The sequence below is a fragment of the Erythrolamprus reginae genome, chromosome 3 (genome assembly GCF_031021105.1).
Source record: "Erythrolamprus reginae isolate rEryReg1 chromosome 3, rEryReg1.hap1, whole genome shotgun sequence".
Classification (NCBI taxonomy): domain Eukaryota; kingdom Metazoa; phylum Chordata; class Lepidosauria; order Squamata; family Dipsadidae; genus Erythrolamprus; species Erythrolamprus reginae.
The window spans coordinates 68763719-68791250 of NC_091952.1; the positions used below are offsets into that span (position 1 = coordinate 68763719).

Consider the following 27532-nt stretch of genomic DNA (forward strand, 5'->3'; position numbering starts at 1 on the left):
CGCCAGGCATGGGGGAATTAAGATTTCTTCTCCCCCTGGGCCGTTACAATTGTATGCATGGTATGTTTGTATGTATGTTTGGTTCTGTATATTAAGGGGTTTTTAATTCGCTTTTAGTATTGGATTATTATTGTATATTGTTTATGATTGCTGTTAGCCGCCCCGAGTTTTCGGAGAGGGGCGGCATATAAATCCAATAAAACTTGAAACTTGAAGGGTTACCAAAAGTTTCACTACCACACTGTGGGCGTGGCTTATGCAAGACGCCCTGCATTTTCTTTCAACATCTTTCAGTGCAAATTGGGTGCTCTGGGGTGGAGCTCCATTTTCGCTACCCTACTGTCTGGGCAGTAGTAACTGAAGAAGGACCCCAAGTTGTCTGCCAGCCTTGAATGGGGAAATGCATCCCCATTGAAGACCAACAATAGCAATATCACTTAGACTTAAAAAAACCTTTAAAGCCCTCTTTAAGCAGTTTACAGAGTCAGCAAATTGCCCCCAATGGGTGCTCATTTTAGCCACCGTGGAAGGATGGAATGCTGAGTCAGATGTGGGCTGGTGAGATTCGAACTGCCAAACTAAAGGCAGCAGAAGTAGCCTGCAGTACTGCATTCGAACCACTGCACCACCATGACTCAATGGCAATATCCCTGACATCCAAACAATCACAGCCACTCTGTCTTGTTAGCATTGAGCCAAAGTCTGTTCCACACCATTCAAACCCGAACAGCCTCAAGATGAATCTCTGCAAAGACTCTCCTTGCCACAACTACTGCCTAACCAATGAGTAATTGCTGCATGTCCAGAAGAGCCCTAAATTGTATACCAGTCTCAAAATCCATGACTAATGTTGAAAATATCCCTAACTCAGGAAGCCCAAACATCCAAGCCATTCAATCTTGTGAGGATTGAGATCCTCTCTTCCTGCCCATCAGAGCCAAACAAACTTTAGATTCTGGGTTAGTACACTGACACCTTCACCTACTCAGCCTGAGGTTGAAATCTATAGTACAGTACAGTACAATACAGTGCAGGCCAATTCCGTTTCATATCAATGGTGAAATCACAGAAATTTTCTGTCCCATCCTACTATCCCATGTTCAATTAGACATCTCTGCAAGCAATTAAATAATTAGGTTACAATAGACATGAGCAGCTGTCTTTTATTTGAAGAGAATGTCCCTTAATTCAGAACAGAGAAGAATACAGCAGCAATTACTTCAAATCCACATTTCTATGATTGTTACTTTTAAAACTTGCAGCTGTTTTAAAAACTGAATTTTTAAAAACATTGTTCTAGAAGTTCGTTTTGTTTTATTCTTTTGTTTTTAAAAAACAATTATGAAAAAAGGGAAAAGAGAAGAAAAAAGAAGACAAAAGCAATAGTTATAACAAGAGTATTTTATATTTACAGTACTGTATTTGTCTGTGTATAAGACACAACTTTTTATCCCCCAAAAGAGGGTGAAAAATTGGGTGCGTGTTATACACTGAATTTAGCCCCACCCAGCCACCCCAAAGGGTAATTTACCTCCTTACAGCAAACAGCAGGAGAACCTGCTTATATCTATTTGGAGTAGATCTATTTAAATAACTGGGAGGAGTTAATGTGATTACATTTAAGAAAACTTTCTGGGATTAATATATTGCCATAATGTACATTTCTCCAATTTCTATGGGTCAGGCACACATGCACAGAAATACACACAAACAATGTATATCATCTGTGCTGTTCGTGTTTGGCAAATTGCTAGGAGGCAGAGGCCTTTTTTCCTTGTTTTCTTCCCCCAAAACTAAGGTGTGTTTTATATTCTGGTGCATCTTATTCTCAGAAAAATATGGTACTCAATATAATCTCTATACATATAGAGTACGTATATTGTATATATTATATCTGTATATTGCTATTTATTTATTTATTTATTTATTTATTTATTCATTCATTCATTCATTCATTCATTCATTCATTCATTCATTTAAAATGCCGCTCAGTCCAAAATGGATTCAGAGCATCTAATAGCAGTCATAAATACAACAGCAATAAAAAGCAATATAAATACAACAATAGAATCAACAATGCAATAAAAAACCATACATACTTACAGTCAACCATAATTCCAGGCCTGCCGGATTTTATAATACAATAAATGAGTAATTTATTTATTTTAAAACCTATTTGGCTGCTTATCTTTATTTATTTACTTATTGCTTATAGGCAATAGTACCAGTTGGCTCACAACAAAACCAATAAGAACAGTAAACCAATCACATCACTCCTGCATGAAGAATCACATTTCCCATCACAGTGGCATAACACCTATCAAATCCACTACTTGGGGGAACAGTCTCCCAGAAGACTAAAAGGGTAGAAACTTTCCAGATTTGAAGGAAGCTTGAGTTCCAAAGGGCTGGGACACTTACAGGGGAGGCATATCTTCAAGGTCTCACTAAGGGACAACATTTAAGGAAAGGGACCTGATGCATATTCATCTTGTTCAAGCTGGTGAGCTGGACAGATATCCTAAACGAGTGGTACTCCCAGAAATAAACATCCATTCAGGACTTTAAATGTGATAATCAGTACCATGAACTGATGGTATCATAGTCTGAGTCCAAAAACACTGATTATCTTTTTTCCTAGCAAAGAATGTTTAGATTAAAACTATATGATCTATCACCAAATTAAGAGATGGCATTTTTTCCATAGAGAGGAAAAACTTACCAAGCAAAGATCAAGAGAAAGATCTGTTGGAAACTCAAAGCTACTCATCACTTGATATTCCAACAGGGAAACCAAACTTCAGTCACATATTGCCTATTTCTCTCTGATTAGCTTCTTTATTCCATATTCTAATAATAGCGATGTTAAGAGGCTTCATAACTGGATTCAAAACTTGTCACAATCACACCTGTAGACCAAAGTTCTGTGATTAACAAGGATCTTCAGCACAATTCCTTGTAATATATACAGTATATATATATATTTCAGACCATGTCTACATTCCTTTCCTTGATAGAGCTCTGGAACTTTTAAAATGGAAAATGTATGACATAATATCTCCCTATCCATCTCTCTCTGACCTCTCTTTGGCTGGAAATTAATTTCCAAGTAACCCAACACTGGGCACAATATTAAAATCAACATATAGTTTTTATTGCATTCAACATTGTACTGACAAATGCTACCAAATATATAGCCGCCCAGAACCCATATGGAGTTGGACGGCATATAAATTTATCTATCTATCTATCTATCTATCTATCTATCTATCTATCTATCTATCTATCTATCTTTCTTTCTTTCTTTCATTCATTCATTCATTCATTTATTATTTATATGATGCAATGAAGCAAAATATAATTTATACAAAATTCAAAATATTATTAATCCCCCCCCCTTTAAAATTTGCTTATTTCAGATTTAGGACATGTTTTTCCAGATACCAGATGTTAAAATGACATGATACAACATCAGTAAAATCTTTATTTCTGACTCCGTATTAAACTAGCATAAATGCTAGTTTATATATAGCATTTATATACAATATTTTTATGACACATATCGTACCCATGAGACAACCCTAGAGATCGTGTTATGAGTTGAAAAGTTAAAAACTGTAAATGTGTAAATATTGAGTGTTTTGTCTCACTTTACCCAAATTCCTTCAACCATTGTCATTATTTAAAGATAAGAAGGATGGAGCGTGGAGAAAAGGAATGATAAAACAATGCAAGTAAAGGTAGCATTTTAGTTATAAAATATTTAGACATCTTGGTTCGTACATCACACTGAATTATATAAGATGGTTTCTTTGTTTTTAGCTAAGCTTCTTATTACTTATGGATCAATAAGCTGAGTTAACCCAGCCACAGCTTAGTAAGCCACAGTTTGGTTACCACATGGTGCAAGGCAGATCATGTGTTATTTATGCATTTAAAAAGGCTCACTTGCTAAAACCGTGTGTACCAGAATGATGAGCTGCTAAACAACTGGTCCTAGATATTTCTTTTACTTCACTTCAAGTAAATAGGCTTGAAAATATCATTGACATTTGAGTAGAAACATGTGTTCCACATGATCACTGGGTTTTATCCATCTGGCTGAATCAGCTCGTAACAGTATCACACTGGACAAGCTCCTTTTTTTCTTTGGAAGTAATAATCCAATAAATGTCCTTAACTAAATCCCTGTCTACCAAAAAACATTTTCAACAAATGTATCCGGCTCTATTGCATGTCCTGGGTATTTATCACTAACCTGCCAGGGAAATAGTTGCACAGCAAAGGGAAGAAAACATACAGAAATATAACCTATTAACCTGGCTGTAATCTGCCTTAGATATTGCTGTATACAGAACATCAAGCCTAATTTTTAATAGTCAGCTGGTGCTTCTACATGGCTAAGGTACTTACCCGGTGGTGATATCTTCATCTTCAGTCATTGTCTTGCCCATTAAGTCACTGTCACTCATGTACCCAGATTTAAGGTCTACATCATCAGCATCAAGGGATTCCACCAGTTCCAAGCGGGAAATGTGGCTGAGCTTGCTGGGACTGCGCATGGGCATGGTGTGGGAATAATGAGCTCGTTCCCCATGCATGTACCAGCTAGGAGTGCCTTCCGAGCGACACCCCCCACCAACCGAAGGAGCATCTCCGGCTTGCAGGCGTGGGCTGGACTGGCCATACCGCCATGAGAGAGGGGAGGAACGGTTGGACAGGCTAGATACACTGCGGGGATTGGCTTCATCACTATCATAGCACGTCATCTCCAACGAGCTGCAAAAAGAGAGAAGAAAAAAAGGTGAAAAATTAGACCAACCAGGGATGAGATTCATCAAGACATTTCTCAGTTGCAAGACAAACCACTCAAATAGGGCTTCCCCCCCCAGAACTCACCATATTTTTCAGAGTATAAGACGCACCTTTTTTCTCCTTAAAAAAAAGGCTAATAATTTGGGTGCCTCTTATATTCTGAATGTAGCTCCCCCTCCCCCCAGCCCTCACTAGCTGCTAAAGATCTTCCCAGCTCTTACCTTGCAGTCTCTTTCATTGTTTCTCTCTGCAAAGAATGTTTTCCAAGCCCTAAGTCTTTGCAGGGTTTTTTTCATTGCTCTACTTGCTCCAAATGTTTCTTTCCAGACCTAACCAGGTACTAATGATGTTCCCAGCTCTTACTGGCTTGCAAGCTTTTTCATTGTTACTCTCTGTGAATAATGTTTTCCAAGCCCTAAGTCTTTGCAGGGGTTTTTCCATTGCTCTATTTGCTCTAATGTTTCTTTCCAGGTTCTAATGATAACTCTTGTTCAACTGAAGAATCCTCTATATATGAATCTATGATTTTTGGGAAGAATAATAAGCACATATTTTTGGTTTTTATTTATCTAATATATTTATATAGCATCATACTCATACACAGTGACTCACACAGTTGCCAGTTTGTTTGTTTTTTTGCTTTTATATTATTGGAATGAAGTACGAATCCTGCTTTTCTCTAGTACTGAAATGCATTTTCACATTGACATTATTATTTTAAAAAGGAGGAAACTAAGCTATTCTTTCACCCACACTTTCTGCAAAACTCTTAATGCCTTCTGAATAGAACCAGTGCAAATCGTTATCTCGTAGTGAGGACTTGAAGAACTATTAATCACAGGAATTAAATAGCTATGGCACAATTTCACACGATTTAAGTACTCCTCTTAAGTCATGGCATACCATGGACAGTGATATTAAAAACTAGGCCTTGAAACTGGTGCGTAAAATGTAGGAAAGACCGATCAAGACAGCAGATAGCACTTGTGTTTCCATTACAAATAAAGGCAAACATTAGAGTTAATGGCCCCTGCTGATATTCTAGCTCTCAGGCATGCGTTTCATTTAGATTCAATAAACCCATCACCGAACATCAAATACAAACAGATAACTGAAACTATAACTGGAATGGATTCACAACATGGGGAAAGATGGAGGCAGCTCACCAAGCCTGCATGTACAGTTTCAGTGATTATATTAATAACAGAGCTTAGATGACTGAACTGAAATTAAATGCTAATAAAAATATATCACATTTAAACATAACTTTCTATCCATGCTCCTCATGTGGTACATGTACTCTTATTAAAGCCGAAGACATCTAAATGAGGATGATGTTATCCATTCAATCAGGTCCGACTCTTGGCAATTCTATGGGCTAGGTCACTCCACATCTTCTGATCTTATCCTGTTTCTCCCAAAATAAGACATCTCTTGATAATAAGCCCAATCGAGCTTTTGAGTGCATGGCAATAAGGCCAAGCACTTATTTCAGGGATTCAAAAAATATAAGACTAGGTCTTATTTTCAGGGAAACACGGTAGATCTAAATAATTGTTTTTATAACACCTGCCCCCAAACTATTGAAACAGTTATATTTTCCCAGAAATGAAAAGAGCTCCTACAGCAATTTAAAATCACATCTTAGATTTAGATTGTTTTTTAAACACTTCCAGCTTTAAAAGAGTGCCTCCTGCTGGCTAAAATTCACTTCACAAGTATCCACTGCCTATTCTACTTCAGTGGTTTCCATTCTGAAACCCTGTCTTTTATCTCAGTCTCATGGCCAGGCAATAAAGTTTGCACACTTCAAATTCTCAATAAGAGAATTTCTTCATTTTCATATATGTATTCTGATTTCAGCAAGGCAGCATGACAAGTATCACATAAGACTTTGCAGCATCATGTTCTGAATTAAATTGGTTCTTCTATCTGGTTGATTACAGTACTTGCCTTCAAATGCCAGAAATTTCATAGAACAATTTTAATAGTAGGATAATAAAACTAGCATATCTAGATTTAATAAATAACATGTTTTCAAGCAGCAATGTAGAACTCTTTTTTAAAAAAAGAAGAAAGAATATTAATCACCATATTCAAAATCTATTTACTGTATCTGTTCCTAAGGAACATATACAGTAAATAGATTTTGGAAAAATTAATAACAATTATTATATTTATTTATTTATTCATTTATTTTTATTCATTAAATGGACGCTCATCTCATGGAAAGTGACTTTGGATATAAAAAAAGTTGGAGGTGAATAATTAGACTATTTTATATGAGTTATATTTAGGACACAAAAAGCTGTCCAGAAGCTCTGTTGACAGGACAGGACAAGATATTGCCTGGGAAGTGAAGAACTGAAGACGGTGAGCAATAATGCAAAACAGGGAAGATTGTCTCATGTGGTCAAGGTCTGGAATTTCACTTTTTCCTAAGTGTTAAAGGGAGTCTGAATGTTTTCTATTCTTTTTTTTAAAAATCCCTGTAAAATCTATTTGGAGTGTCAATTACAATTTCAGTAGCATTAAACAGAGAAGGAAATAAAGGCATTAAGGAGCAGCTCTGAGAACCACATCTGTTATATTGTTTTAGATAGCTGTAAGAAGGAATGGCAGAACCAGGGGTGAAGTCAAATTAGGAATCAGCTCAGAGGCTACAAATGGACTAACTCAAACCCCTCTTCAGTTCTGTTAACCCTAGTGCAAAAATAGTCTAAGCATTTAGTTGAGTAAATGCCTGTACGTAGGCATGAAAACTTTACATGTGGTCCTAGTCTTCCCACCTGACGCTCTGGTAGCATTGTCAAGCATTTTATTTGCAGGGAGCATTTTACATAAAGGCACATTTGAAATATGATTTCGTCCCATGCACCTTAAAGTGTGTACAATTAAGCAGCATCTTATCTATTGTGGTTGAGTGTGTGGGCTTAATTCAAGATGTAATTATTTTTCTTTAATGACTTAATTAACAGCTTAATTTTGCAGACATATTAAAACTTGAAATAAAGAGGGAAACTGGAATAATATAGTGTTATATTACTAAATATAAATCCTGTTGTTTAGAACCCACTGATCTTTGTCTACATTTTGCCACACTATTATTTTAATCATGGGCTATATTCTTCTGTTAAATGGTTCAATCTTTTAACAAAAGCATGGGTGTGCCAACTCATAGCTCAAAGCGATATATTATTTTGCACAATGTATTGATGTGCACACACCCAGAACTTCCTCAATATTTCCTGGCTACATATAATGAAATGTTATATTTTAATACATTTTATTTATATATAGAAGCATACTGTTGCAAGCAGAGAAGAAAAAAAGTTCAAAGAGAATTTTTACCGTATTCCAACTCTGCTTGTGGAAGTCTAGTAAAGTCTTTATACCAAGGGTGTCAAAATTCACATTGTCACAGTGTCATCATGTGATTTATCGCACACACCCCTTGCTAAAACGGGCATGGGTGTGGCCAGCGTGTGACACACCTGTAGGCTGTGAGTTTGGCGCCTCTGCTTTATAGTTTGTTTCGGAAAAGCTTTGAGAGTTGCAATGCAAGGAAAAACTAGAATAGGAACCTCACCAACCATGTGGTTTAGTGTTGACATTTCTTTTGTATTCAAAATATGAGCATTTCTAAATGAATAGAAACATAGAAGACTGACGGCAGAAAAAGACCTCATGGTCCATCTAGCCTGCCCTTATACTATTTCCTGTATTTTATCTTACAATGGATATATGTTTATCCGAGCCATGTTTAAATTCAGTTACTGTGGATTTACCAACCACGTCTGCTGGAAGTTTGTTCCAAGGATCTACTACTCTTTCAGTAAAATAATATTTTCTCATGTTGCCTTTGATCTTTCCCCCAACTAACTTCAGATTGTGTCCCCTTGTTCTTGTGTTCACTTTCCTATTAAAAACACTTCCCTCCTGAACCTTATTTAACCCTTTAACATATTTAAATGTTTAGATCATGTCCCCCCTTTTCCTTCTGTCCTCCAGACTATACAGCTTGCGTTCATTAAGTCTTTCCTGATACATTTTATGCTTAAGACCTTCCACCATTCTTGTAGCCTGTCTTTGGACCCATTCAATTTTGACAATATCTTTTTGTAGGTGAGGTCTCCAGAACTGAACACAGTACAGTGGTACCTCGAGATACGAGTTTAATTCGTTCCGGACCTGGGCTCTTAAGTCGAGCAGCTCTTATCTCGAACGACTTTTCCCCATAGGAATTAATGTAAATAATTTTAATTGGTTCCAGCCCTCAAAAAACTCACAAAGTTAGTCTAAATTATGCAGAAAGACATGTTTTTAATGAAGAAATGTACATGTACATATAAATGAATAATGAAGTTTCTTTCACTTAACTTGTAAACTTTCTTAAACTTTTAAATTTACATATGTTCAACTTCTCTGCCACCCAATCCTGTAGGACAGAGGTCCCCAACCCTTTTTGCACCAGGGACCGGCTTTAAGCGATCAAGAGAGGAATGGGTGAATGAATGGACGGAGGGTGGGAAGGAAGGAAGGAAAGAGGGAAGGGACAAGAACAGAGGAAGGAAGCAAGGAAACTTATGAAAGGGGAGAGTAAGAGAGGAATGAGTGAAGGGAGGGAGGGAGGGAAGAAGGTGGGAAGGAGAAAGAAAAGAAGAAATAGAGGAAGGGAAGGTAAAAGAGAGAAAGAAAAAGAGCAAGAAAGAAAGCTGCAAGCACCCCCCCGAGCCCCCCAGGCCGGCTGCAACCTTTTAAAACACGCGCGCCGCTTCGCAGCTGTCTCCTGAAGCCGAACGCGGAAGTTAGCGTTTGGCTTCAGGAGACAGCTCCTTGGCGCTTGTATCTCGAATTTGGGCTTGTAAGTAGAACAAAAATATCTCTCCCCTCCCAGCTCTTATCTCGAGTTGCTCTTAAGTAGAGCAGCTCTTATGTCGGGGTTCCACTGTATTCCAAATGTGGTCTCATCAGCGCTCTATATAGGGGGATCACAATCTCCCTCTTCCTGCTTGTTTTACCTCTAGCTATGCAGCCAAGTATCCTACTTGCTTTTCCTACTGCCAATAATTTTGACTATTTACTCATTATTCTGTGGAAAGATTCACTGTATTCAATTTTAACTATTATTTCTTGTGGTGAATTGAAAGTCAAGGTGCTGTTTCCTATTGCACCCAAAGAGAGAAAACTCCCCTTAAAAATGATTGTTTAGGGTGCAGCTGTAGCATACTTTTTAGATCTAAGAACTCTTAATAACTAGAATGAAAACAGAAAAGAAAGCAATAGACACCAGTATTCGTTGACCTGTCATCTAAAGACTAGTTGACACAAGGAACAAATACACAGAAACAGTTATGTGATCATAGCAAAATGAATTTAGAACAATGAAATCCACTGTGAAGGAATGTAAATTATAATTTGAGTTTGAGACAATGTCTTTTACCAATGCATGTCCTTTAATCATTGAGTTTATGGGCTATAACATTGGATTTAAGATTACTTTAATCTTTCTTTCTGAAACAACAAAAAGAAAAGCATTGTGGGCCTTAAAGACTAATTTACGATTTGTGGACGGCAAGGATACGACATCAAAGATATCACATGGTTCTCAAGTCACAGGCTTATGCACACATAGTGCTGCCTGTGCATATCTTTTTATTCTAAAGATAATGGTAAGTCTTTAAAATGCTTTCCCCCCATAATCAGTGACTATCCCTGCCTTGCATCTGAAGAAGAGATTACAATCTATGAATATCTATGTTGTTAGACCAAAAATGATCACAAGGCTCTTCTTGGTTCAACTTCAAGAGACTAAAATAGCTACTCTTTAGAACCTGCTTCTTCCTAGTTCTTGCATACATCACAAGCAGTGAATGGATGAATGATTGGCTTCCTGGTGGGCATAAGCATAAATGCAGCTGTTAAACACCCTTAAAGAAGCTGATTGCCCTGAATCTATCCGGCAGAAAGCACATGTGCACCAACGATATGCACAGAGATTCTGTTATATTGATATCTTCTCATCTCTCCAGATCCATATGCTTTTCCTCTTGCCTAGCCAAGCTCTCTCAAAACTAGCCTTCTATAGAAGTAACAAATGCCTTGGATTTCTTCCATGAAGCAATCTCCCTTGATCCAACCTCCAGCACACTTAGCTAAACAAATCAACTGGAAGAAGCCCAGCCGTCCTCCCTTGCTGGATTCTCAGGCTGCAGTGACTCATCTGGGTGGAGTTCATCTGCCAGCTCCCACCCTACATGGAGTGAGGCAGTCAGGGTGAGAGTTCTGTTTTGCATCGCCAGCCAGAATCCCATTTTGTGTAATGGAGTATAAAAACAGGACAGAAACTTAAGTCACCAATTGAGCAACACTGAGGGAGTAATGCATTTAGGGAAGCAGTCATCTCTCTGTCTGACTGTCTGTCTGTCTATCTGACTATCTATCTATCTATCTATCTATCTATCTATCTATCTATCTATCATCTATCTATCTATCTATCTATTATCTATCTATCTATCTATCTATCTATCTATCTATCATCTATCTATCATCTATCTATCATCTATCTATCATCTATCTATCTATCTATCTATCTATCTATCATCTATCTATAATCTATCTATCTATCTATCTATCATCTATTTATCTATCTATCTATCTATCTATCATCTATCTATCTAGCATTTATCTATCTATCTATCTATCTATCTATCTATCTATCTATCTATCTATCTATCTAACTATCTAAACATATCAAAAAAACCAGTATACAATATAAACATTTAAAATACAATTAATATAACTAACTATTATAAAAACCCTGGAACATTGAACATCCACTTTATGTTTGGTCTGCATGAGATGTATGATTGTTTTTATGTTAAGGGTTTTAAACTGTTTTTTAAATATTGGATTTGTGCTGTTTTTTTCTTCTTGTTGTGAGCCGCACTGAGTCCTCAGAGAGGGGCGGCATACAAATCTAGTAAATAATAATAATAATAATAATAATAATAATAATAATAAAATAATAATAATAATAATAATAATAATAATAATAATAATAATAATTATAATTGAAAATCATTCATTCACATTTGAACAACAAGCATACATCACACTCGTTGGCCATAAGCTAGGGTCTAGTGACCCCAAGCTTGGTGGTATAGATGGGTAATTAATCTTACAGAAGGTGAGGTGGGTGGGGGCAGTACGGATCTCTGGGGGAGCTGATTCCAGAAGGCCGGTCCCCCCACCGAAAAGGCTCTGTCCCTAGGCCCTGCCAAGCGACATTGTCTAGTTGACAGAACCTGAAGAAGGCCGACTCTGTGGGACCTGACCGGTCGCTGGAACTCATGCAGCAGGATGCGATCCCGCAATTAATCTGGTCTGATGCCAAATTACTTGAAGTTCACTCAAATACATGCACGGAGAGACAAAATCTGTGACCTGCATACACAATCTGTGACCTGCAATAATCTCTGGATTTATGTGCAAAAGTATATTCAAAATGATTCTGGCTGTCTTTTAGTAATTTTAAACTCAAGCTGGGGCTACTGAGCTCCTTGAGAAAGAACTAACTAACTAACTAACTCAGACAGTAAAGCTTTATAGTTAAGCATCTCTTTTTGTGCTGGTTTATTATTAAAATCAGTATCCACATTCTGGTGCAAAGCTCAGAATGAAATTTGGGATGCCAGACAGTTAAACTAAAGAACTGAGGACAAAAATGAGCTGATAGTAACCATTCCCTAAGATGGTCAAAATAATCTGATCACCCTTTCCATGTGCTTGGAGAATGATCACCTCGCCAGCCAATCCCTTCCCTTTTTTCCACCTAATTACATTGATACATAGCTGTGGTTTGCTCACTGGAGGTCCAAAAAAGCTGCTGTCACTGCATTAGCTCATTTGGACAATAGGGAGCCAAGGGAAAAATTTATTACCCAGAGGCTGCTGCCAAAGCTCAGGTCTGAGGAATGGGAGCACTACAATTCCAGCTTTGTGTGCTAATTTCACAATTCCATCACCCTTAAATCTATAGAGATTATTGATGAAACCAAATATTTTAACCAGAGCTTGTTGATTAAGCCATAGCAGTTGGTTCACTTGTAAGGCTAAGTTGTAACAGTTCAGTTCAAACAATAGGTTAAATCAGTGCTTCACTATTCTTATTCTTATTCTTATTAATAATAATAATAGTAATTTATTAGATTTGAAGACTTGGGGCGGCTCACAACACAATACACAATGTAGGAAATCCAATATTAAAAAAAACAGATTAACATATCATAACAATTAGTCACACAACCCAAGTAAGCCATACATAAACCATAGTAGTTACGGAGAATACCAACTACGGAAAAACCCACCAAAGCCTGGCGACATAGGTGGGTTTTTAGGAGCTTGCGAAAGGCAAGGAGGATGGGGGCAGTTCTAATCTCCGGGGGGAATTATTTTCTGTTATGCCTCCCCCTAGGAAGAAGTAAACATTTTGCGTCTCCCCCAACTATCCAATCTGGGCCCCAATGGAATTTTAGTGTTAATATTTATTATTTTACTTATTATAAGCTGCAAACAAACTATTGACTGGGAAAGGTTGCTCTACCTCCTTACCTGGGAGAAAGTCACACTGAACTCAGTGGAGCCTGTTTTCAGTTAGGCAGGCACAGGCTACCGTGGATAGGGCCCTTTTTTGACATGGGGCCAGGCTACTTATTCAAGCCGATGTTTTGGAGTCTCTGGCCTGGCCCATAAGTGCCGCCTCTGCCGGGCACTCAGAGGGAATGGTGTGGAAGGAGACTTTAGGGTGCCATTTGAAGCTTCCCCTTGTCCAGCAGCAGGTTTGCCATGCTGTTCACGGCTACCACGACACCCGCTGAAAACAACAAGAACCCATGCAGCTGCTCTGCTCCGCCTGGCCACCTTCTCTTCCAGGCTCAATTATTATTATTGTTGTTGTTGTTGTTGCTGTCATTGTTATTGTTATTATTATTGTTGTTGTTATTTATTGTTATCGGACCAGAATACCTCCAGGACCGCCTTCTGCCGCACGAATCCCAGCGACCGATTAGGTCCCACAGAGTTGGCCTTCTCCAGGTCCCATCGACTAAACAATGTCGTTTGGCGGGTCCCAGGGGAAGAGCCTTCTCTGTGGCGGCCCCGACTCTCTGGAACCAGCTCCCCCCGGAGATTAGAACTGTCCCCACCCTCCTTGCCTTTTGCAAACTCCTTAAAACCCACCTCTGCCGTCAGGCATGGGGGAATTGAGATATCTCCCCTAGGCCTATACAATTTATGTATGGTATGTTTGTGTGTATGTCTGTTTTAATAATGGGGTTTTAATGTTTTTAAATTATTAGATTTGTCATGAATTGTTTTATTGTTGTTGTGAGCCGCCCCGAGTCTACAGAGAGGGGCAGCATACAAATCTAATAAATAATCATAATAATAATATTTAGATTTGTATACTGCCCCTCTCCGAAGACTCAGAGCAGCTCACAACAGCAAAGCACAGTACAAATCCAATGATTGAAGAATAGTTAAAACCCTTAATATAAAAAAAATCATGCAATCCAAACAAATCATACATAAAATGGAACGGCCAATGGGAATCAATTTCCCCATGCCTGGCGGCAGAGGTGAGTTTTTAAGAGTTTGCGAAAGACAAGGAGGGTGGGAGCAGTCCTGATCTCTGGGGTCGGAGCCGCCTCAGAGAAGGCTCTTCCCCTGGGTCCTGCCAGACGACATTCTTTCATTGATGGGACCCGGAGAAGGCCAACTCTGTGGGATCTAATCGGTCGCTGGGATTCGTGCGGTAGAGGGCAGTCCCAAAGGTATTCTGGTCCAATGCCATGAAGGGCTTTATAGGTCATAACCAACACTTTGAATTGTGACCGGAATGCAGTGTGCAACTGGGAAACTCTCCCTGTCCGAGGGAATCAATCGAGAGGGTCCATGCATGTTCCCCGGGGTCACACGTGCCCCTTGGCATCACTCCGCATCCCCCAGGATGGCCCCACTATTTGAGAAGGAGTGGGTTAAATCAAAACAAGCCTAACACATTAGAATAGGATTCTTTATTGGCCAAGTGTGATTGCACACACAAGGAATTTGTCTTTGGTGCAAATGGTTTCAGTGTACATGTATAAAATAGTCGTCTATATTTAGAAGCACTACACAGTATTTTTGAATAAATGTGCCTTGACTTTCCGAATCAAAACACAGGCTAATCGCACTGCTGTCAACATCAAAATACATCCTAATAGCATTAACACAGATCACGGCATGCAGAAAAGAGGAGGCCCAAGATTAAAGAACAGAACTGACTTAATTAAAAGAACGGAATAATTTTATAATATCAGCATTTTATGTTAGCAGGGTCTGCAGAAAAGAACAGCACAAATGTAAAATAGGACAGCCGCCTTTCTAATGCCAGTTTTTCAAAAATCCTAATCCTTTTGGTACTTTTTTACTAGATGAGCAATGCTAGTGCTTTTGCCCTTTGGTTTAATAAAATGTCAAACAGAAATTGGCCAATTGATTTACCGTATATACTCGAGTATAAGTCGGGTTTTTTTAGCCCAAAAATGGGCTGAAAAACCCGACCTCGACGTATACTCGGGTGACTGACATGTCACCACAAGAGGGCGCAAGCGGCTGAGGGAAAGACAGCCGTCTGCCTTTGCTTCAGCTAGAAAGAAGCGGCAACTGCCCGGTCAAGAAGCAAGAATCCACCTAGCCAAACGGCTTTTTTCTTGTTTAGTGCGGCGTTCAAGTGGTTGGCAGGTTCCTTTGCTTGCACGCAAGAGCCAACCACTCGAACGCCACGCTAAACAAGAAAAAAGCCGTTTGGCTAGGGGGTAGATTCTTGCTTCTTAACCGGGCAGTTGCCCCCTCTCCCAGAACTTCTTTGGAGCTGAAGCAAAGGCAGACGGCTGTCTTTCCCTAAGCCGCTTCCTGGAGACCGCTAAAGATATCGCTCTGGGAGAGGGGGCAACTGCCCGGTTAAGAAGCAAGAATTTCCCCCCCCCCCCCAGCCAAACGGCTTTTTTCTTGTTTAGCGCGGCGTTCGAGTGGTTGGCTCTTGCGTGCAAGCAAAGGAACCTGCCAACCACTCGAACGCCGCGCTAAACAAGAAAAAAGCCGTTTCGCTGGGGGGGGGGGATTCTTGCTTCTTAAACCGGGAGGAGTTGCCCCCTCTCCCAAAGCGATGTCCCAAAGCGGTCTCCGGGAAGCGACCGAGGGAAAGGCAATCGTCTGCCTTTCCTTCAGCCCGAAAGAGGAGGCAAATGCCCCGCCTTCCCCCAGCCGGTTAACTTGAAGCGCTCGGTTAACCGGCTGGGGGAAGGCAGGGCATTTGCCTTCTCTTTTGAGCTGAAGGAAAGGCAGACGATTGCCTTTCCCTCGGTCGCTTCCCGGAGACCGCTTTGGAACGTTGCTTTGCTTGCGCCTGCCTCTCCTACAGCGGAGAGAGGCGGCAAATGGCCAGCCCTTCCCCCACCCGCTTAGCTGAGCCCTTCGGGAAGGTGCCGCCTGTCTTCGCTGTAGGAAAGGCAGGCACATCCGAAGCGCGTGGGGAAGTGGCTGTGGGAGGCAACGACATTCCTAAGCCGGTGAGGTGTGGGGGGGGGGGTGGCGAGAAGATAGAAGCAAGAATCCACCCCCCCCCAGCTTTTCCCCCCTCTCCCCGCAAGAAAAGGAGCCAGCCAAACACTCCAATGCCGCGCTAGAGGGGGGAAAAGCCGATGAGGTGTGTGGGGGGGGGGGGGTGGATTCTTGCTTGTCTTCTCAACACCCCCTCACCCCACCTCTCGGGAAGAGAGCAACAGGAAAGGACGCGGTTTTCTTCTGCCGGGTCGAGGACAAAGCGGGTGTTGAGGGCGGCGGCCGAGCAACATTTCAGCGGGGAGAAAACCCCAAGCTGAGAGTGCCTTTTAAAATCACTCTCCTCTCAGCCTCGGCAAGCTGCCGAGAAGTGGGGTTTTCAGAGTGGGGAGGCAAAAACGCTCAGAATGTCACCAACGAGGCATTTCTCCAAGGGGCGGGGGTCCCTAAACTTTCCTTTAACCCCAGCGGACACAAAGATGGGAATGCGTGGTCCTTGCCAGCCACCCATCTGCGGGGGCTGCCCCGCGCCAAGGCAGAATTAAATTCAACAACCAAAATATTATATTTTTAAAAAACATACTTTTTTGACAGTTTGTTTGCCTTTTAAGACATCTCTCTGGCTGTGCCTAATGTCAACAATAAAATTTTTTGCCAGGTGAATTTTTTTTTGCCAGATTAGCTATGGATCTCACAGAAGAAATTTTAAAGAATACTCAAAATGATTCTTCATTTGCTTTGTAACCTTAAATAAAAAAACAATACAGTATTGACTCTGTAATTTACCCGGGGAGGGGACAGGAGGGGGGCGCAGACAGACAGGAAAGGAAGACAGACAGACAGACAGACAGACAGACAGAGACCTATGACCACAATTGAGCTCAAAATTTGTTGTTAAGCAAAAGCATTGTTAAGTGAAAATCACCACATTTTACTCAATCCATGACATTTCCTAGCTCTAACAGTGATGTGCAAGCTAGGGAAGTACCGGTACATCTGAAGACATGTGTAATGTTCTAGTTATGGTTAACTGTGTGGCAGAAAGTGGACTCTGGGTTTGTTTTCCTATTACAGTGAGGTTGAATGTACCATATATAATTTTACAAGAGCTCTCTCTCTTTCTCTCTCTGTATATACACATACAGTTTATATAGTAGATAATGTACAGTATATTTTTGTGTGCCTGTGTGTAATATTTATTTACACATATGGCATATATACATAGAATTAAGTATATTTTGGATGTTCAGTAATTGTAAATATAGAGGGAAATTGTATCTCTTTGAGGCAAGGAGAGGTCAAGTATCCTAACCCTAACCCAAACCAGCAGGAGCAGGGGATTAAGGTATGGTAAGTACCTAGGTACTTGCAATTTTTTTGCCTATACCTGCCTTGGGGGATATATACCTGTTTACCCTCTTTTAAACTTACAGAGCTAGTTTACTGGCTTTCTTTGAAATAAATATTCTAAAATATTTAATCTACTGATGCCTCAATTGATGTAATTTTATTGGTTTCCATTTTTATAAGTTACCAGTAGCCGCTGCAATTTCCACCCTCGACTTATACAGGGGTTTATAAATTTTCCCAGTTTTTGTGGCAAAAGTAGGCGCCTCGACTTATAGTCGGAGCGACTTATACTCGAGTATATACGGTATATCAATCTGCCGAAATGTCACTTCAGTGCTTTAGCCAAGAGCAGAGGGAACCAAAAGCAGAGATCTCACCTGTGAGTTACTTGGGAGCCCCGTAAACTGGACATGGTCTCTTCAAGGTTCTGCCGCAGATCGAGCACATTTTGTACTGTCCTCTTTCTCTGGGATTCAGGGTCTGTTGGGAAAATGGATAATATGTTCAAGGTTGATATTAGGTTGAAAGAACATCGTATCATCCAGACGGTGAATGGCAACTGCAACTTTTCCACATATTCAGGGCTTTCATCTGTCCATTCATGGACTTCTTGACATCTGCCAGTCATGTTCAGCTTTTCACAAATACAGTATTTACCTATTTCACTTGTTCATATTCCATTTCAGATGATGGCATATGTGTGTTTGTATCCTTTCACCAAGGTAAGTTCGATCAGATTCAATACAGAAATTTACAAATCCAAAATATTCCAGTTTTGATCGATATAGATGATAGCTAGCTAGCTAGCTAGCTAGCTAGCTAGATAGATAGATAGATAGATAAAAAAGAGATATATATTTTCTGTTACATTTTTTAAAAAAAACTTTTTTCTCTTCTGTAGCTTAATTTAGATCAGGGTGTCAAACTCGCATGATGTATCACAACTTTTCCCCCCTTCACTAAACTGGGCATAGGCATGGCCAGTGGGTGACATATCCAGCCCATGGGCTGTGAGTTTGAACCCCCTGATCTAGATCAAGCATTCATGAACACTAATAATAATAATAATAATAATAATAATAATAATAATAATAATAATAATAATAATATTTAGATTTGTATGCCGCCCCTCTCCATAGACTCTTATACATTATAGTCTCTTCTATAGCATGATATATCAATAGCAATAGTATTTAGACTTCTATACCACTTTACAATGCTTTATAGCCCTCTCTAAGAGTAAGCATATGGCCCCCAACAATCTGGGTCCTCATTTTACTGACCTTGGAAGGACAGAAAGATGAGCCTACTGACATTCAATCTTCCAAACTGCTGGCAGCTGGTAATCAGAAGAAGTAGCTTGCAGTACTGCACACTAACCACTGCACCACTGAGGCTCTTATGCATGGGGCTTGTAATATCTGCCTTTGAATTGCCTTATTTGCAAACAAAATCATTTCTTAAAACAACTAACATCACTACTGGTATCAGAAGCAGATCTTCTGTAAATTCTGAGCAGTCTGTTCTGCAATCCAGTTTATAGAAACCATCATGGCTTGTTATCTTCTATTATTACACTGATGTCAACTTACAAAATAAAATTACTTGAGGAAACGTAACTGAGGAAATCTGAAACAAACTCAAAACTCTTCTGCAAAAGCCAAACTAAATACAGGGGCAGTAGGCCAAATGCAGGCATGTGACATAGAAACCAGATACTAGAGTCTATTAGCAAAGAAGCACATGACAAGCAACTGCTGGAATTTCCTTATTTTTCTACCCTTTCTTCCATTTTCTCACTCGCTCCAGGATTGTTTTCTTCTAGCTCAGCTCTTTTCCAGTAAAGAAAGACAGCTGAGTGAATACAGTTGGTCAAAGAACTGAGGATATAGGTCTGCACAAATGCTTAATTAAAGCATGCTTGCATTTGCACAACATGCTAAGCTAAATTACTACTATACTATACATGTTTGACAAATAAATAAATAAATAAATAAATAAAATAGCAATTTGAAAATGTAACCAATAAGCCAAAGAATTAGTGAGATTGGTTATATTTAATTGGAAGCTCAACAGACATTTGCCTGAGGTGCATTGATTTGGATGTCCACATACCAGCATTTGGACTGAGTGGTATATAACTGACCCTTTATTTCTCCAGAGGTGAAGATTCTAACTGGTTCTATAGAACTGGTAGTAAACCAGTGATGATGTCACGGAGCTGGTTCTGTCGGTGCTGGTCCATGTCCACCACTATCTTGTTTTGGCTTTTGCACATGTGTAGAAGCTGGTTTTTTTGCTTCTGCGCATGCTGAGTTTTTAGCATGGTGCATGCGCCCATGTGCCATGGCCACACAGCATGCAATGCGCATGTAACTATGCAGCGTGGAAGGAAGCAAACCAGCGGCGAGGTATGTTAGAGCCCACCCCTGTATTTCTCCCTTTTTCCTTAAATTAGAACATATGCCCCTGAGCTCTATGTCTTTGCAATGCATTCAGGATTTGATATTAAAATATATCTATGAACATACACATTTTTAAAGTGGACTGCATATCATGGCAGGTTATGAAACCAACTCCTAAAATATTCTATGAATCACCACTGAATTAGTTCCCATTCCAACACACACCAAGATTCCTTCTTGACGTATAGACCACACACACTCAGAACCAGACAGAAAGGGAATTTGCAGGATATAGTCCAATTCTTTGCCAGCTGTAATTCTTTCCTATCCGGGTTTGATTCTGGTAGCAGCACAATACTTCTGCCCAGTGATAGGCAGCCACTATATTAACTTACAGAATTGATTCATAGAAAGGTATCTATAGAATGGATTTGACTATTACAGAATGAAAATTAGTAATCTTTTGATTTAGTAATCTAAATATTATAGTAGCTATTTACATATTTTGTAACAGGAGAACAAGAATAAAATACTGCTAGATAGTAGCAATTTTCCTCTCTACAACTTGATTGTATGCTATCAAGTTATTTTCAAGTCTTAGAGACCACATAGCTAATACTAATAATTCCTCCAATTCAATTCAATTCTGCATTATTTTATCTGCCTTCAGACAACCCTTGCGGCAATCAAATTTGAAACTCAACACACTTGTAAACTGTGTGGATAGGGGTACAATCATATGCTACACACAAAAGGTTTTTAAAAGCAATGCTCAACCTGGCTAGACAATCTGAAATTGTAACTGTGAAAGAAAAGAAAAATAAAGAAGAGTGATAAACCAGTAATAAAACAGCCTGACTTCAGTTGGAATGAGTGGCTGAAGCTGGTTTTCTTGGCATCAGGTAAACTCATTTGGGATATGAATTGGTCTAAAGAATTTCAACGTGACTTTGCATGCAGGGATGTGAAATTTTGCTGTCCAGAGAAGCAGAGCCGAGCACTCCATCTATGTAGTTATGGAACCAAAGGATCCAGGAAGAAAAAGGAATTTCTCAAATGCCCTGATGAATAATAACTTCCTGCTTATTTAGAGACAACAATACAATCCAAAATGTATAAATATGAAAAAAGTAATTTAATTAATGTTGGATTGGGGAGAGGAAGACTTGGATGATAGCAAAAAATGGCTAGTTTGCTCCACAGTTATGCCTATGCAGACCCTGATATACAAATGGGCGTCTTTTGACTCAGAATTGGGAAAAGAAGGTATACTGAGGATATGAATGCAAGCTACAATAAAAACGCTGTGCTTAAGCACATTCATTCATTCATTCATTCATTCATTCATTCATTCATTCATTTAGTCCAATATGCAATAATACACAATGAAGGTTATAGAGGATATAGTAGAGAAGAAATATGAGGTATAGGAGAGACTATAGGACAGGGGACTGAAGGCACTCTAGTGCGCTTATGTACGGCCCTTACTGACCTCTTAGGAATCTGGAGAGGTCAACCCTGGATAGTCTAAGGGTAAAATGTTCGGGGTTAGGGGATGATACTACGGAGTCCGGTAATGAGTTCCACGCTTCAACAACCCGATTACTAAAGTCATATTTTTTACCGTCAAGTTTGGAGTGGTTAATGTTAAGCTTGTATCTGTTGTGTGCTCTTGTGTTGTTGTGGTTGAAGCTGAAGTAGTCTTTGACAGGCAGGACATTACAACATATGATCTTGTGGGCAATACTTAGATCATGTTTAAGGCGTCGTAGTTCTAAGCTTTCAAGACCCAGGATTGTAAGTCTAGTTTCCTATTCCTATTGAGGTTGATCATCAAAATTACTTATCAACCACTTCCTTTGTTTTACAATAACAACTTACTGAAAGTAGCTAGTTTGCTTAGAATAGTGTTTGGAAGTGGACTCTAATCTTTTTTATTTCTATGTTGTGTGTCAACCAAATTTTTATCTCAGGTTCCTACACTGCTACTACTAAAGCAGTGGTTTTACTATTGACTTTAATCAGCTGGCTTGTTATTTCAAGCTGTAGGATCTGAAGGGGTCATAACACTTGAGTCACTTCCATGCTGGGGGAAGGGGAGTGACTCCCTGGTTGGGAAGGTCAAGAGCAACTAAAAGCTGCTCCAGGAATATTTTTGGTAATATTACTAGAGAATCTTTAACCAGGTTAGTTAAGCATTTCCACATATAAGCAATAAATTTTACGTTTTAGGAGATGGACAATGAGACCAGGATAAGATTGGATTTCTGGCTTTGAAATGCAGCTTTTAAGTTGACTTCTAGTTTTCATGCACACAATGGATTATGAAGTGGAATTGTGTTTCATTCACTTAACAATCTGCAGCTTTGGGATGTCAAAATATCTCTTCCTTCCTTAAACCAAGCCTGCAGTCCCACAAAAGCTATTCTAAACCTGTATTTATTTTAAATAGCAAGCCTCTAGGAATCTCTAAAGCCTCATGTGAGAATAAGGAATTCTTTCACATTCAAGCGCAGTAATATATTACGAGACACTGGTGTTTATACTCAGGATCTCATCAAGATTCAAGGCTACCAAATTTCACAAAATAGGTCCCCAATGAATGTTTAAAGTAATTTGAGTAGTGCAAAGAGAACAAGTGGTGATGTTAACCTACAATTAGCCACTTTCTTACCTGTTCTATGCCAACATGTCACCAGTTTATATTCCCTATTGGTTTGTTCGTGGTCATGTAAGTGGATGTTTCGTGGGACTTAAATAAAAGCGTCAACTGCGTGGCAACATATATGTCCAACCTTATGAAGCATCCTTTACAATAGGAATGGATGGACAAATCTTGTAACATATTAAATTGGCAGAATTTTGTGTGTGTGAGAGGGGGGGTACAAAAGCAGGCAATGAATAAATCAGTGTTTCCCAACCTTGGCAACTTGAAGATATTTGGACTTCAACTCCCAGAATTCCCCAGCCAGAGAATGCTGGCTGGAAAATTCTGGGAGTTGAAGTCCAGATATCTTCAAATTGCCAATGTTGGGAAACACTGAAATAAATAACACTTCAGATAATTTGACAGAGGCTAGAATTTAGCTTTACAAGACATTCACTGCTAGTGAACAATATGTTTGTGTGTAGATGGTATGTATGTATTGTAATAGAAATAAATACTCTTCTGCCCAGATGGATTATGTCATTAGGATAAGACAGCTGTGTTTGTCAGTGGATTATAAAGAAGTACATGAAAGTATCAACAAACACAATGATTGCATCTTGGCAATACGCAAGAGAAAATACTGAAGAGTGTAGAGGAAAATCTGGGAGCACCATAGCTATGTGGTGGGTCCAAGATAAAACTGTTGGAAAGAGAAGCTTCCACTTTTAAGAAACATAAAACATGCTGCTTTCTGCCCTTGCTTTGATTTTTAAATAAATGCTTTGTGATGCAACAGGTTTCTCTGCTATCTTTTGCAGATCTCTTTCCATGCCCTGCTGTCTTCCTATAGGATGGGGTGGGACAAAGGAAGCTGTTTTGGCTTTTATCTTTTGATGAAGTGAATAGTTTTGGAATAACTTCTATCCTTCCTCTCTGATCTCAAAAAGTTGGCATTAAAATTCTAGCACTGGAGTAAAATTGTTTGTGGATGTTTTTGCTGCGGCCAGAAATGTGAATCCAAACCATGACCTTTTATGGATGGTCGTTTCCATTTATTCTCATAGAAGAAGATCTAAGATAGTTTCAAGATTGCAGCCTGAAATGTTTCATTTTGTTGGAGTAGTGTATCAAATTAGCAATATGAGAAATGTAATTGTAAAAAAAAAAAATCTCTTTATTTTTTTCACAGCCTGCAATGAATAAATTCGGGCAGTGGAATAAACTTTTAACACCATGTAGAAATGCATATGAGATTTCCAGAATTTCCCCATCTTTACATCAGACTAGCTAATCAACTAAACTGGCATCCATTTGTAGCACTTAATGATTTTGGATATCTAAGTAACTTATTATATAATTTACATATTTATATGACTACTTCATTTTCAGCCACACCAATACACCAGCAAACAGAAGATAAAAATTTAAGGTAAACCGCTCTAACGTCAATTGTAGAAAATATAACTTCAGCAACAGAGTGGTAAGTGCCTAGAATACACTACCTGATTCTGCGGTTTCTTTCCAAAACCTTTAATCTTAGGTTGTTTACTGTTGTCTTCACCCCATTCCTAAGAGGTCTGGAAGGGGCGTGCATAAGTGCACCAAAGTGCCTACCATCCCTGTCCTAATGTTCCCAGGTATTCAAAACCGTCTCATGTATACATGTTTATACTTTTACTATAATCTCTTTTTAAAATATATTATTGATTTTTAACAAGTTTAATATACACACAACATAAAACAGTGCATGGTGAAAAATGCCCACCACCCCGACACACAAACACCCCACCACCATATCGGGGGTGTTTCTTATATAACCCACTGTAAGCCAAGAGCAAATTATCTATTTACATATTATAGAGTGATTCCAATTTATTTCTTGTAGCTTGGTCTCGGATTCTACTCGTCATATATCTTCTTACTTTGTCCCACTGTCCCATCAGTTGTTTCAATTCAGTTTTGAATTTTGCATTGTCCATTTTGTCGCCTCCTTCCAACCCAAAACTATTACTGCCTGAGCGCTTTCTATTGTTGCTTGTTTTATTTCTCTAAATTCTCCCATCGCATTGCTTTTAACTAATACTGCCATTTCCTTAGTGATTGTCCATTGTATATTTAACATTCTATTTATGTCCTCTTGCACTTTTTGCCAAAATTCCTGCACTTGATTTTGCAACAAACTTTAGTATCTTATATATGCTTGACATAGATAGATAGATAGATAGATAGATAGATAGATAGATAGATGGATGGATGGATGGATGGATGGATGGATGGATGGATGGAGGGGGAGAGGGAGAGGGAGAGGGAGAGAGAGAGAGAGAGAGAGAGAGAGAGAGATAATATTTACAAAGTTTCAGTTTTCCCTTCCAGCCCAGTAAGGCTCCTCTCATTTCATCCTGGTTCATCTTCCACCCACATAACCAATGTGTCTGCTTGGCTCTCTTTAGACAGAGGTTTTCTGGTTTTAGACACATGTTCAAAAACATCCAGTGAGAAGTATTAGCACGGAGCATCACCACACCAGTGACAAAGCAACTTGCAAGATGACCCAGAACTACTCTACCTTGCCTTAATAAAAGCAATTAGTGGCTCCCCCCACCCAACAGCTCGTAACCATGAAGCTGAGGGAAACAAAGGTCAGAGAGTACCACAATTGCTGTGATGTTAAATCCTCCCAAGTAAAGCTGAAAGCACCAAATAATTCACAACCATTATTGGGGTAGATGAAAGCTTGATGGTCTGGGCAGAGCAAATTATACTTATATTTTTTCCCTCTGTCAATTCAAGGAGGAATGCATCTTAACTCGGCCATGGAAAAAAAGTAGTATACTGGGCCTCCTAAATTAAATCAACATGCATTTTCTTTTCTTTCAATGTAAAGAGCAGTACAGCATTTATGGACATTAATTGCTATTGTTCAAAAACTCCCCAATCTAGTTCCCCAAACCATGTTCTGATGCCAATTATTTGGTTTTGGACATATTATAAGAATTCTCTTTATTGAGGATAGTTGCAAGGAAAACCAGGCAGAACATTCAAGTTTTGCAAATTGTGCAAGCTGATATTTATTTTCTTCTTTAAAAAGCCAGATCATATTTATTTATTTATTTGTTTGTTTGTTTGTTTGTTTGTTTATTAGATTTGTATGCTGCCCCTCTCCGTAGACTCGGGGAGGCTAACAACAATAATAAAACAGCATATGACAAATCTAATATTTAAAATAATTAAAAAACCCTTATTAAAAACTAAACATACACACAAACACACCATGTATAAATTGTATAGGCCTAGGGGGAAAGGAATATCTCAATTTCCCCATGCCTGACAACAGAGGTGGGTTTTAAGGAGCTTACAAAAGGCGAGGAGGGTGGGGACAATTCTGATCTCTGCGGGGAGCTGGTTCCAGAGGGTCGGGGCCGCCACAGAGAAGGCTGTTCCCCTGGGACCCGCCAAATGACATTGTTCAGTCGACGGGACCTGAAGAAGGCCAACTCTGTGGGACCTAACTGGTCGCTGGGATTCATGCAGCAGAAGGCAGTCCCAGAGATATTGTGGTGCGATGCCATGAAGGGCTTTATAGGTCATAACGAACACATTGAATTGTGACCGGAAACTGATCGGCAACCAATGCAGACTGCGGAATGTTGGTTTAACATGGCCATATTTATGGAAGCCCATGATTGCTCTCGCAGCTGCATTCTGCACGATCTGAAGTTTCCGAACACTTTTCAAAGGTAGCCCCATGTAGAGAGCGTTACAGTAGTCGCGCCTCGAGGTGATGAGGGCTTGAGTGACTGTGAGCAGTGACTCCTGGTTCAAATATGGCAAAAAAGGTGTCCAAGCAGATAACCAGTAATGCAAAAATAGGATTTCCTTCCATCTTCAGAGAGCAGAATACCATCAGAGAATAGGCGTTGATTGCTTACCTGAACGCCTCTTCTCGTACGGTGAGCGGGTACAGCAGTCACATGGGTTGCTCATGTCCAATCCGGTGGAACTGAGCCTAGTATTAAAAAAGCTTGCCGGATCCGCCCCTTCCCCAGAATTCGCGAATCCATAGACTAGGCTCAGTTGTGAAGCTCTGTAGTGTTCAACTCTCATTGTTAGAGGAAGAAAGATATAGAAAGGTAAAGAAGACACATACAAGGGCGGGAAGTGACTGCTGTACCCGCTCACCGTACGAGAAGAGGCGTTCAGGTAAGCAATCAACGCCTATTCTCCGTACTGAAGGAGCGGGTCCAGCAGTCACATGGGACATACCCAATAGATGGTCCCTAGGGTGGGATTAGCTTGCTATCGTGTGAGATAACGGATTGGAGTACCCTTCTGCCGAAGGCAGCGTCCGCTGAAGCGTAAGAATCAATCTTGTAGTGCCTGATGAAGGAATTTTGCGAGGCCCAAGTGGCTGCTTTGCAGACCTCCTCCAACGGGGCTTGAGTCGCCCAAGCGGCCGAGGTGGCTGCGCTCCTGGTGGAATGCGCAGTGATGTTCCTTGGAACTGAGAGGGAGGCCGACTCATAGGCCTTAGATATAGTCCCTCTGATCCAACGGCCTATTACTGTTGAAGACACTTTGGCCCCCATGACTCTGGGATGATAGGCTACAAAAAGTGCTTCTGACCTCCGAAAGGGTCCTGTGCGTTGGATATATATTCTCAGCGCTCTGGTGAGATCCAGGGTGTGCCATCTAATTGCCAAGGGATGGT

At 39.7% G+C, this 27532-nt stretch overlaps 1 protein-coding gene across 14 annotated transcripts in view; it reads right to left on the reverse strand.

Annotated features, from left to right (window-relative positions):
- Positions 1-27532, reverse strand: part of NAV1 (neuron navigator 1) — a 320658-nt gene that overhangs the window by 106011 nt on the left and 187115 nt on the right. For all 14 annotated transcript variants that reach the window (XM_070745727.1, XM_070745723.1, XM_070745729.1 and 11 more), the window contains 2 exons: positions 18147-18249; positions 4414-4779 (listed from right to left, as the gene is read on the reverse strand). In XM_070745727.1, the coding sequence (XP_070601828.1) occupies positions 4414-4779; positions 18147-18249 (469 nt within the window). The remainder of the gene's footprint in view (positions 1-4413; positions 4780-18146; positions 18250-27532) is intronic.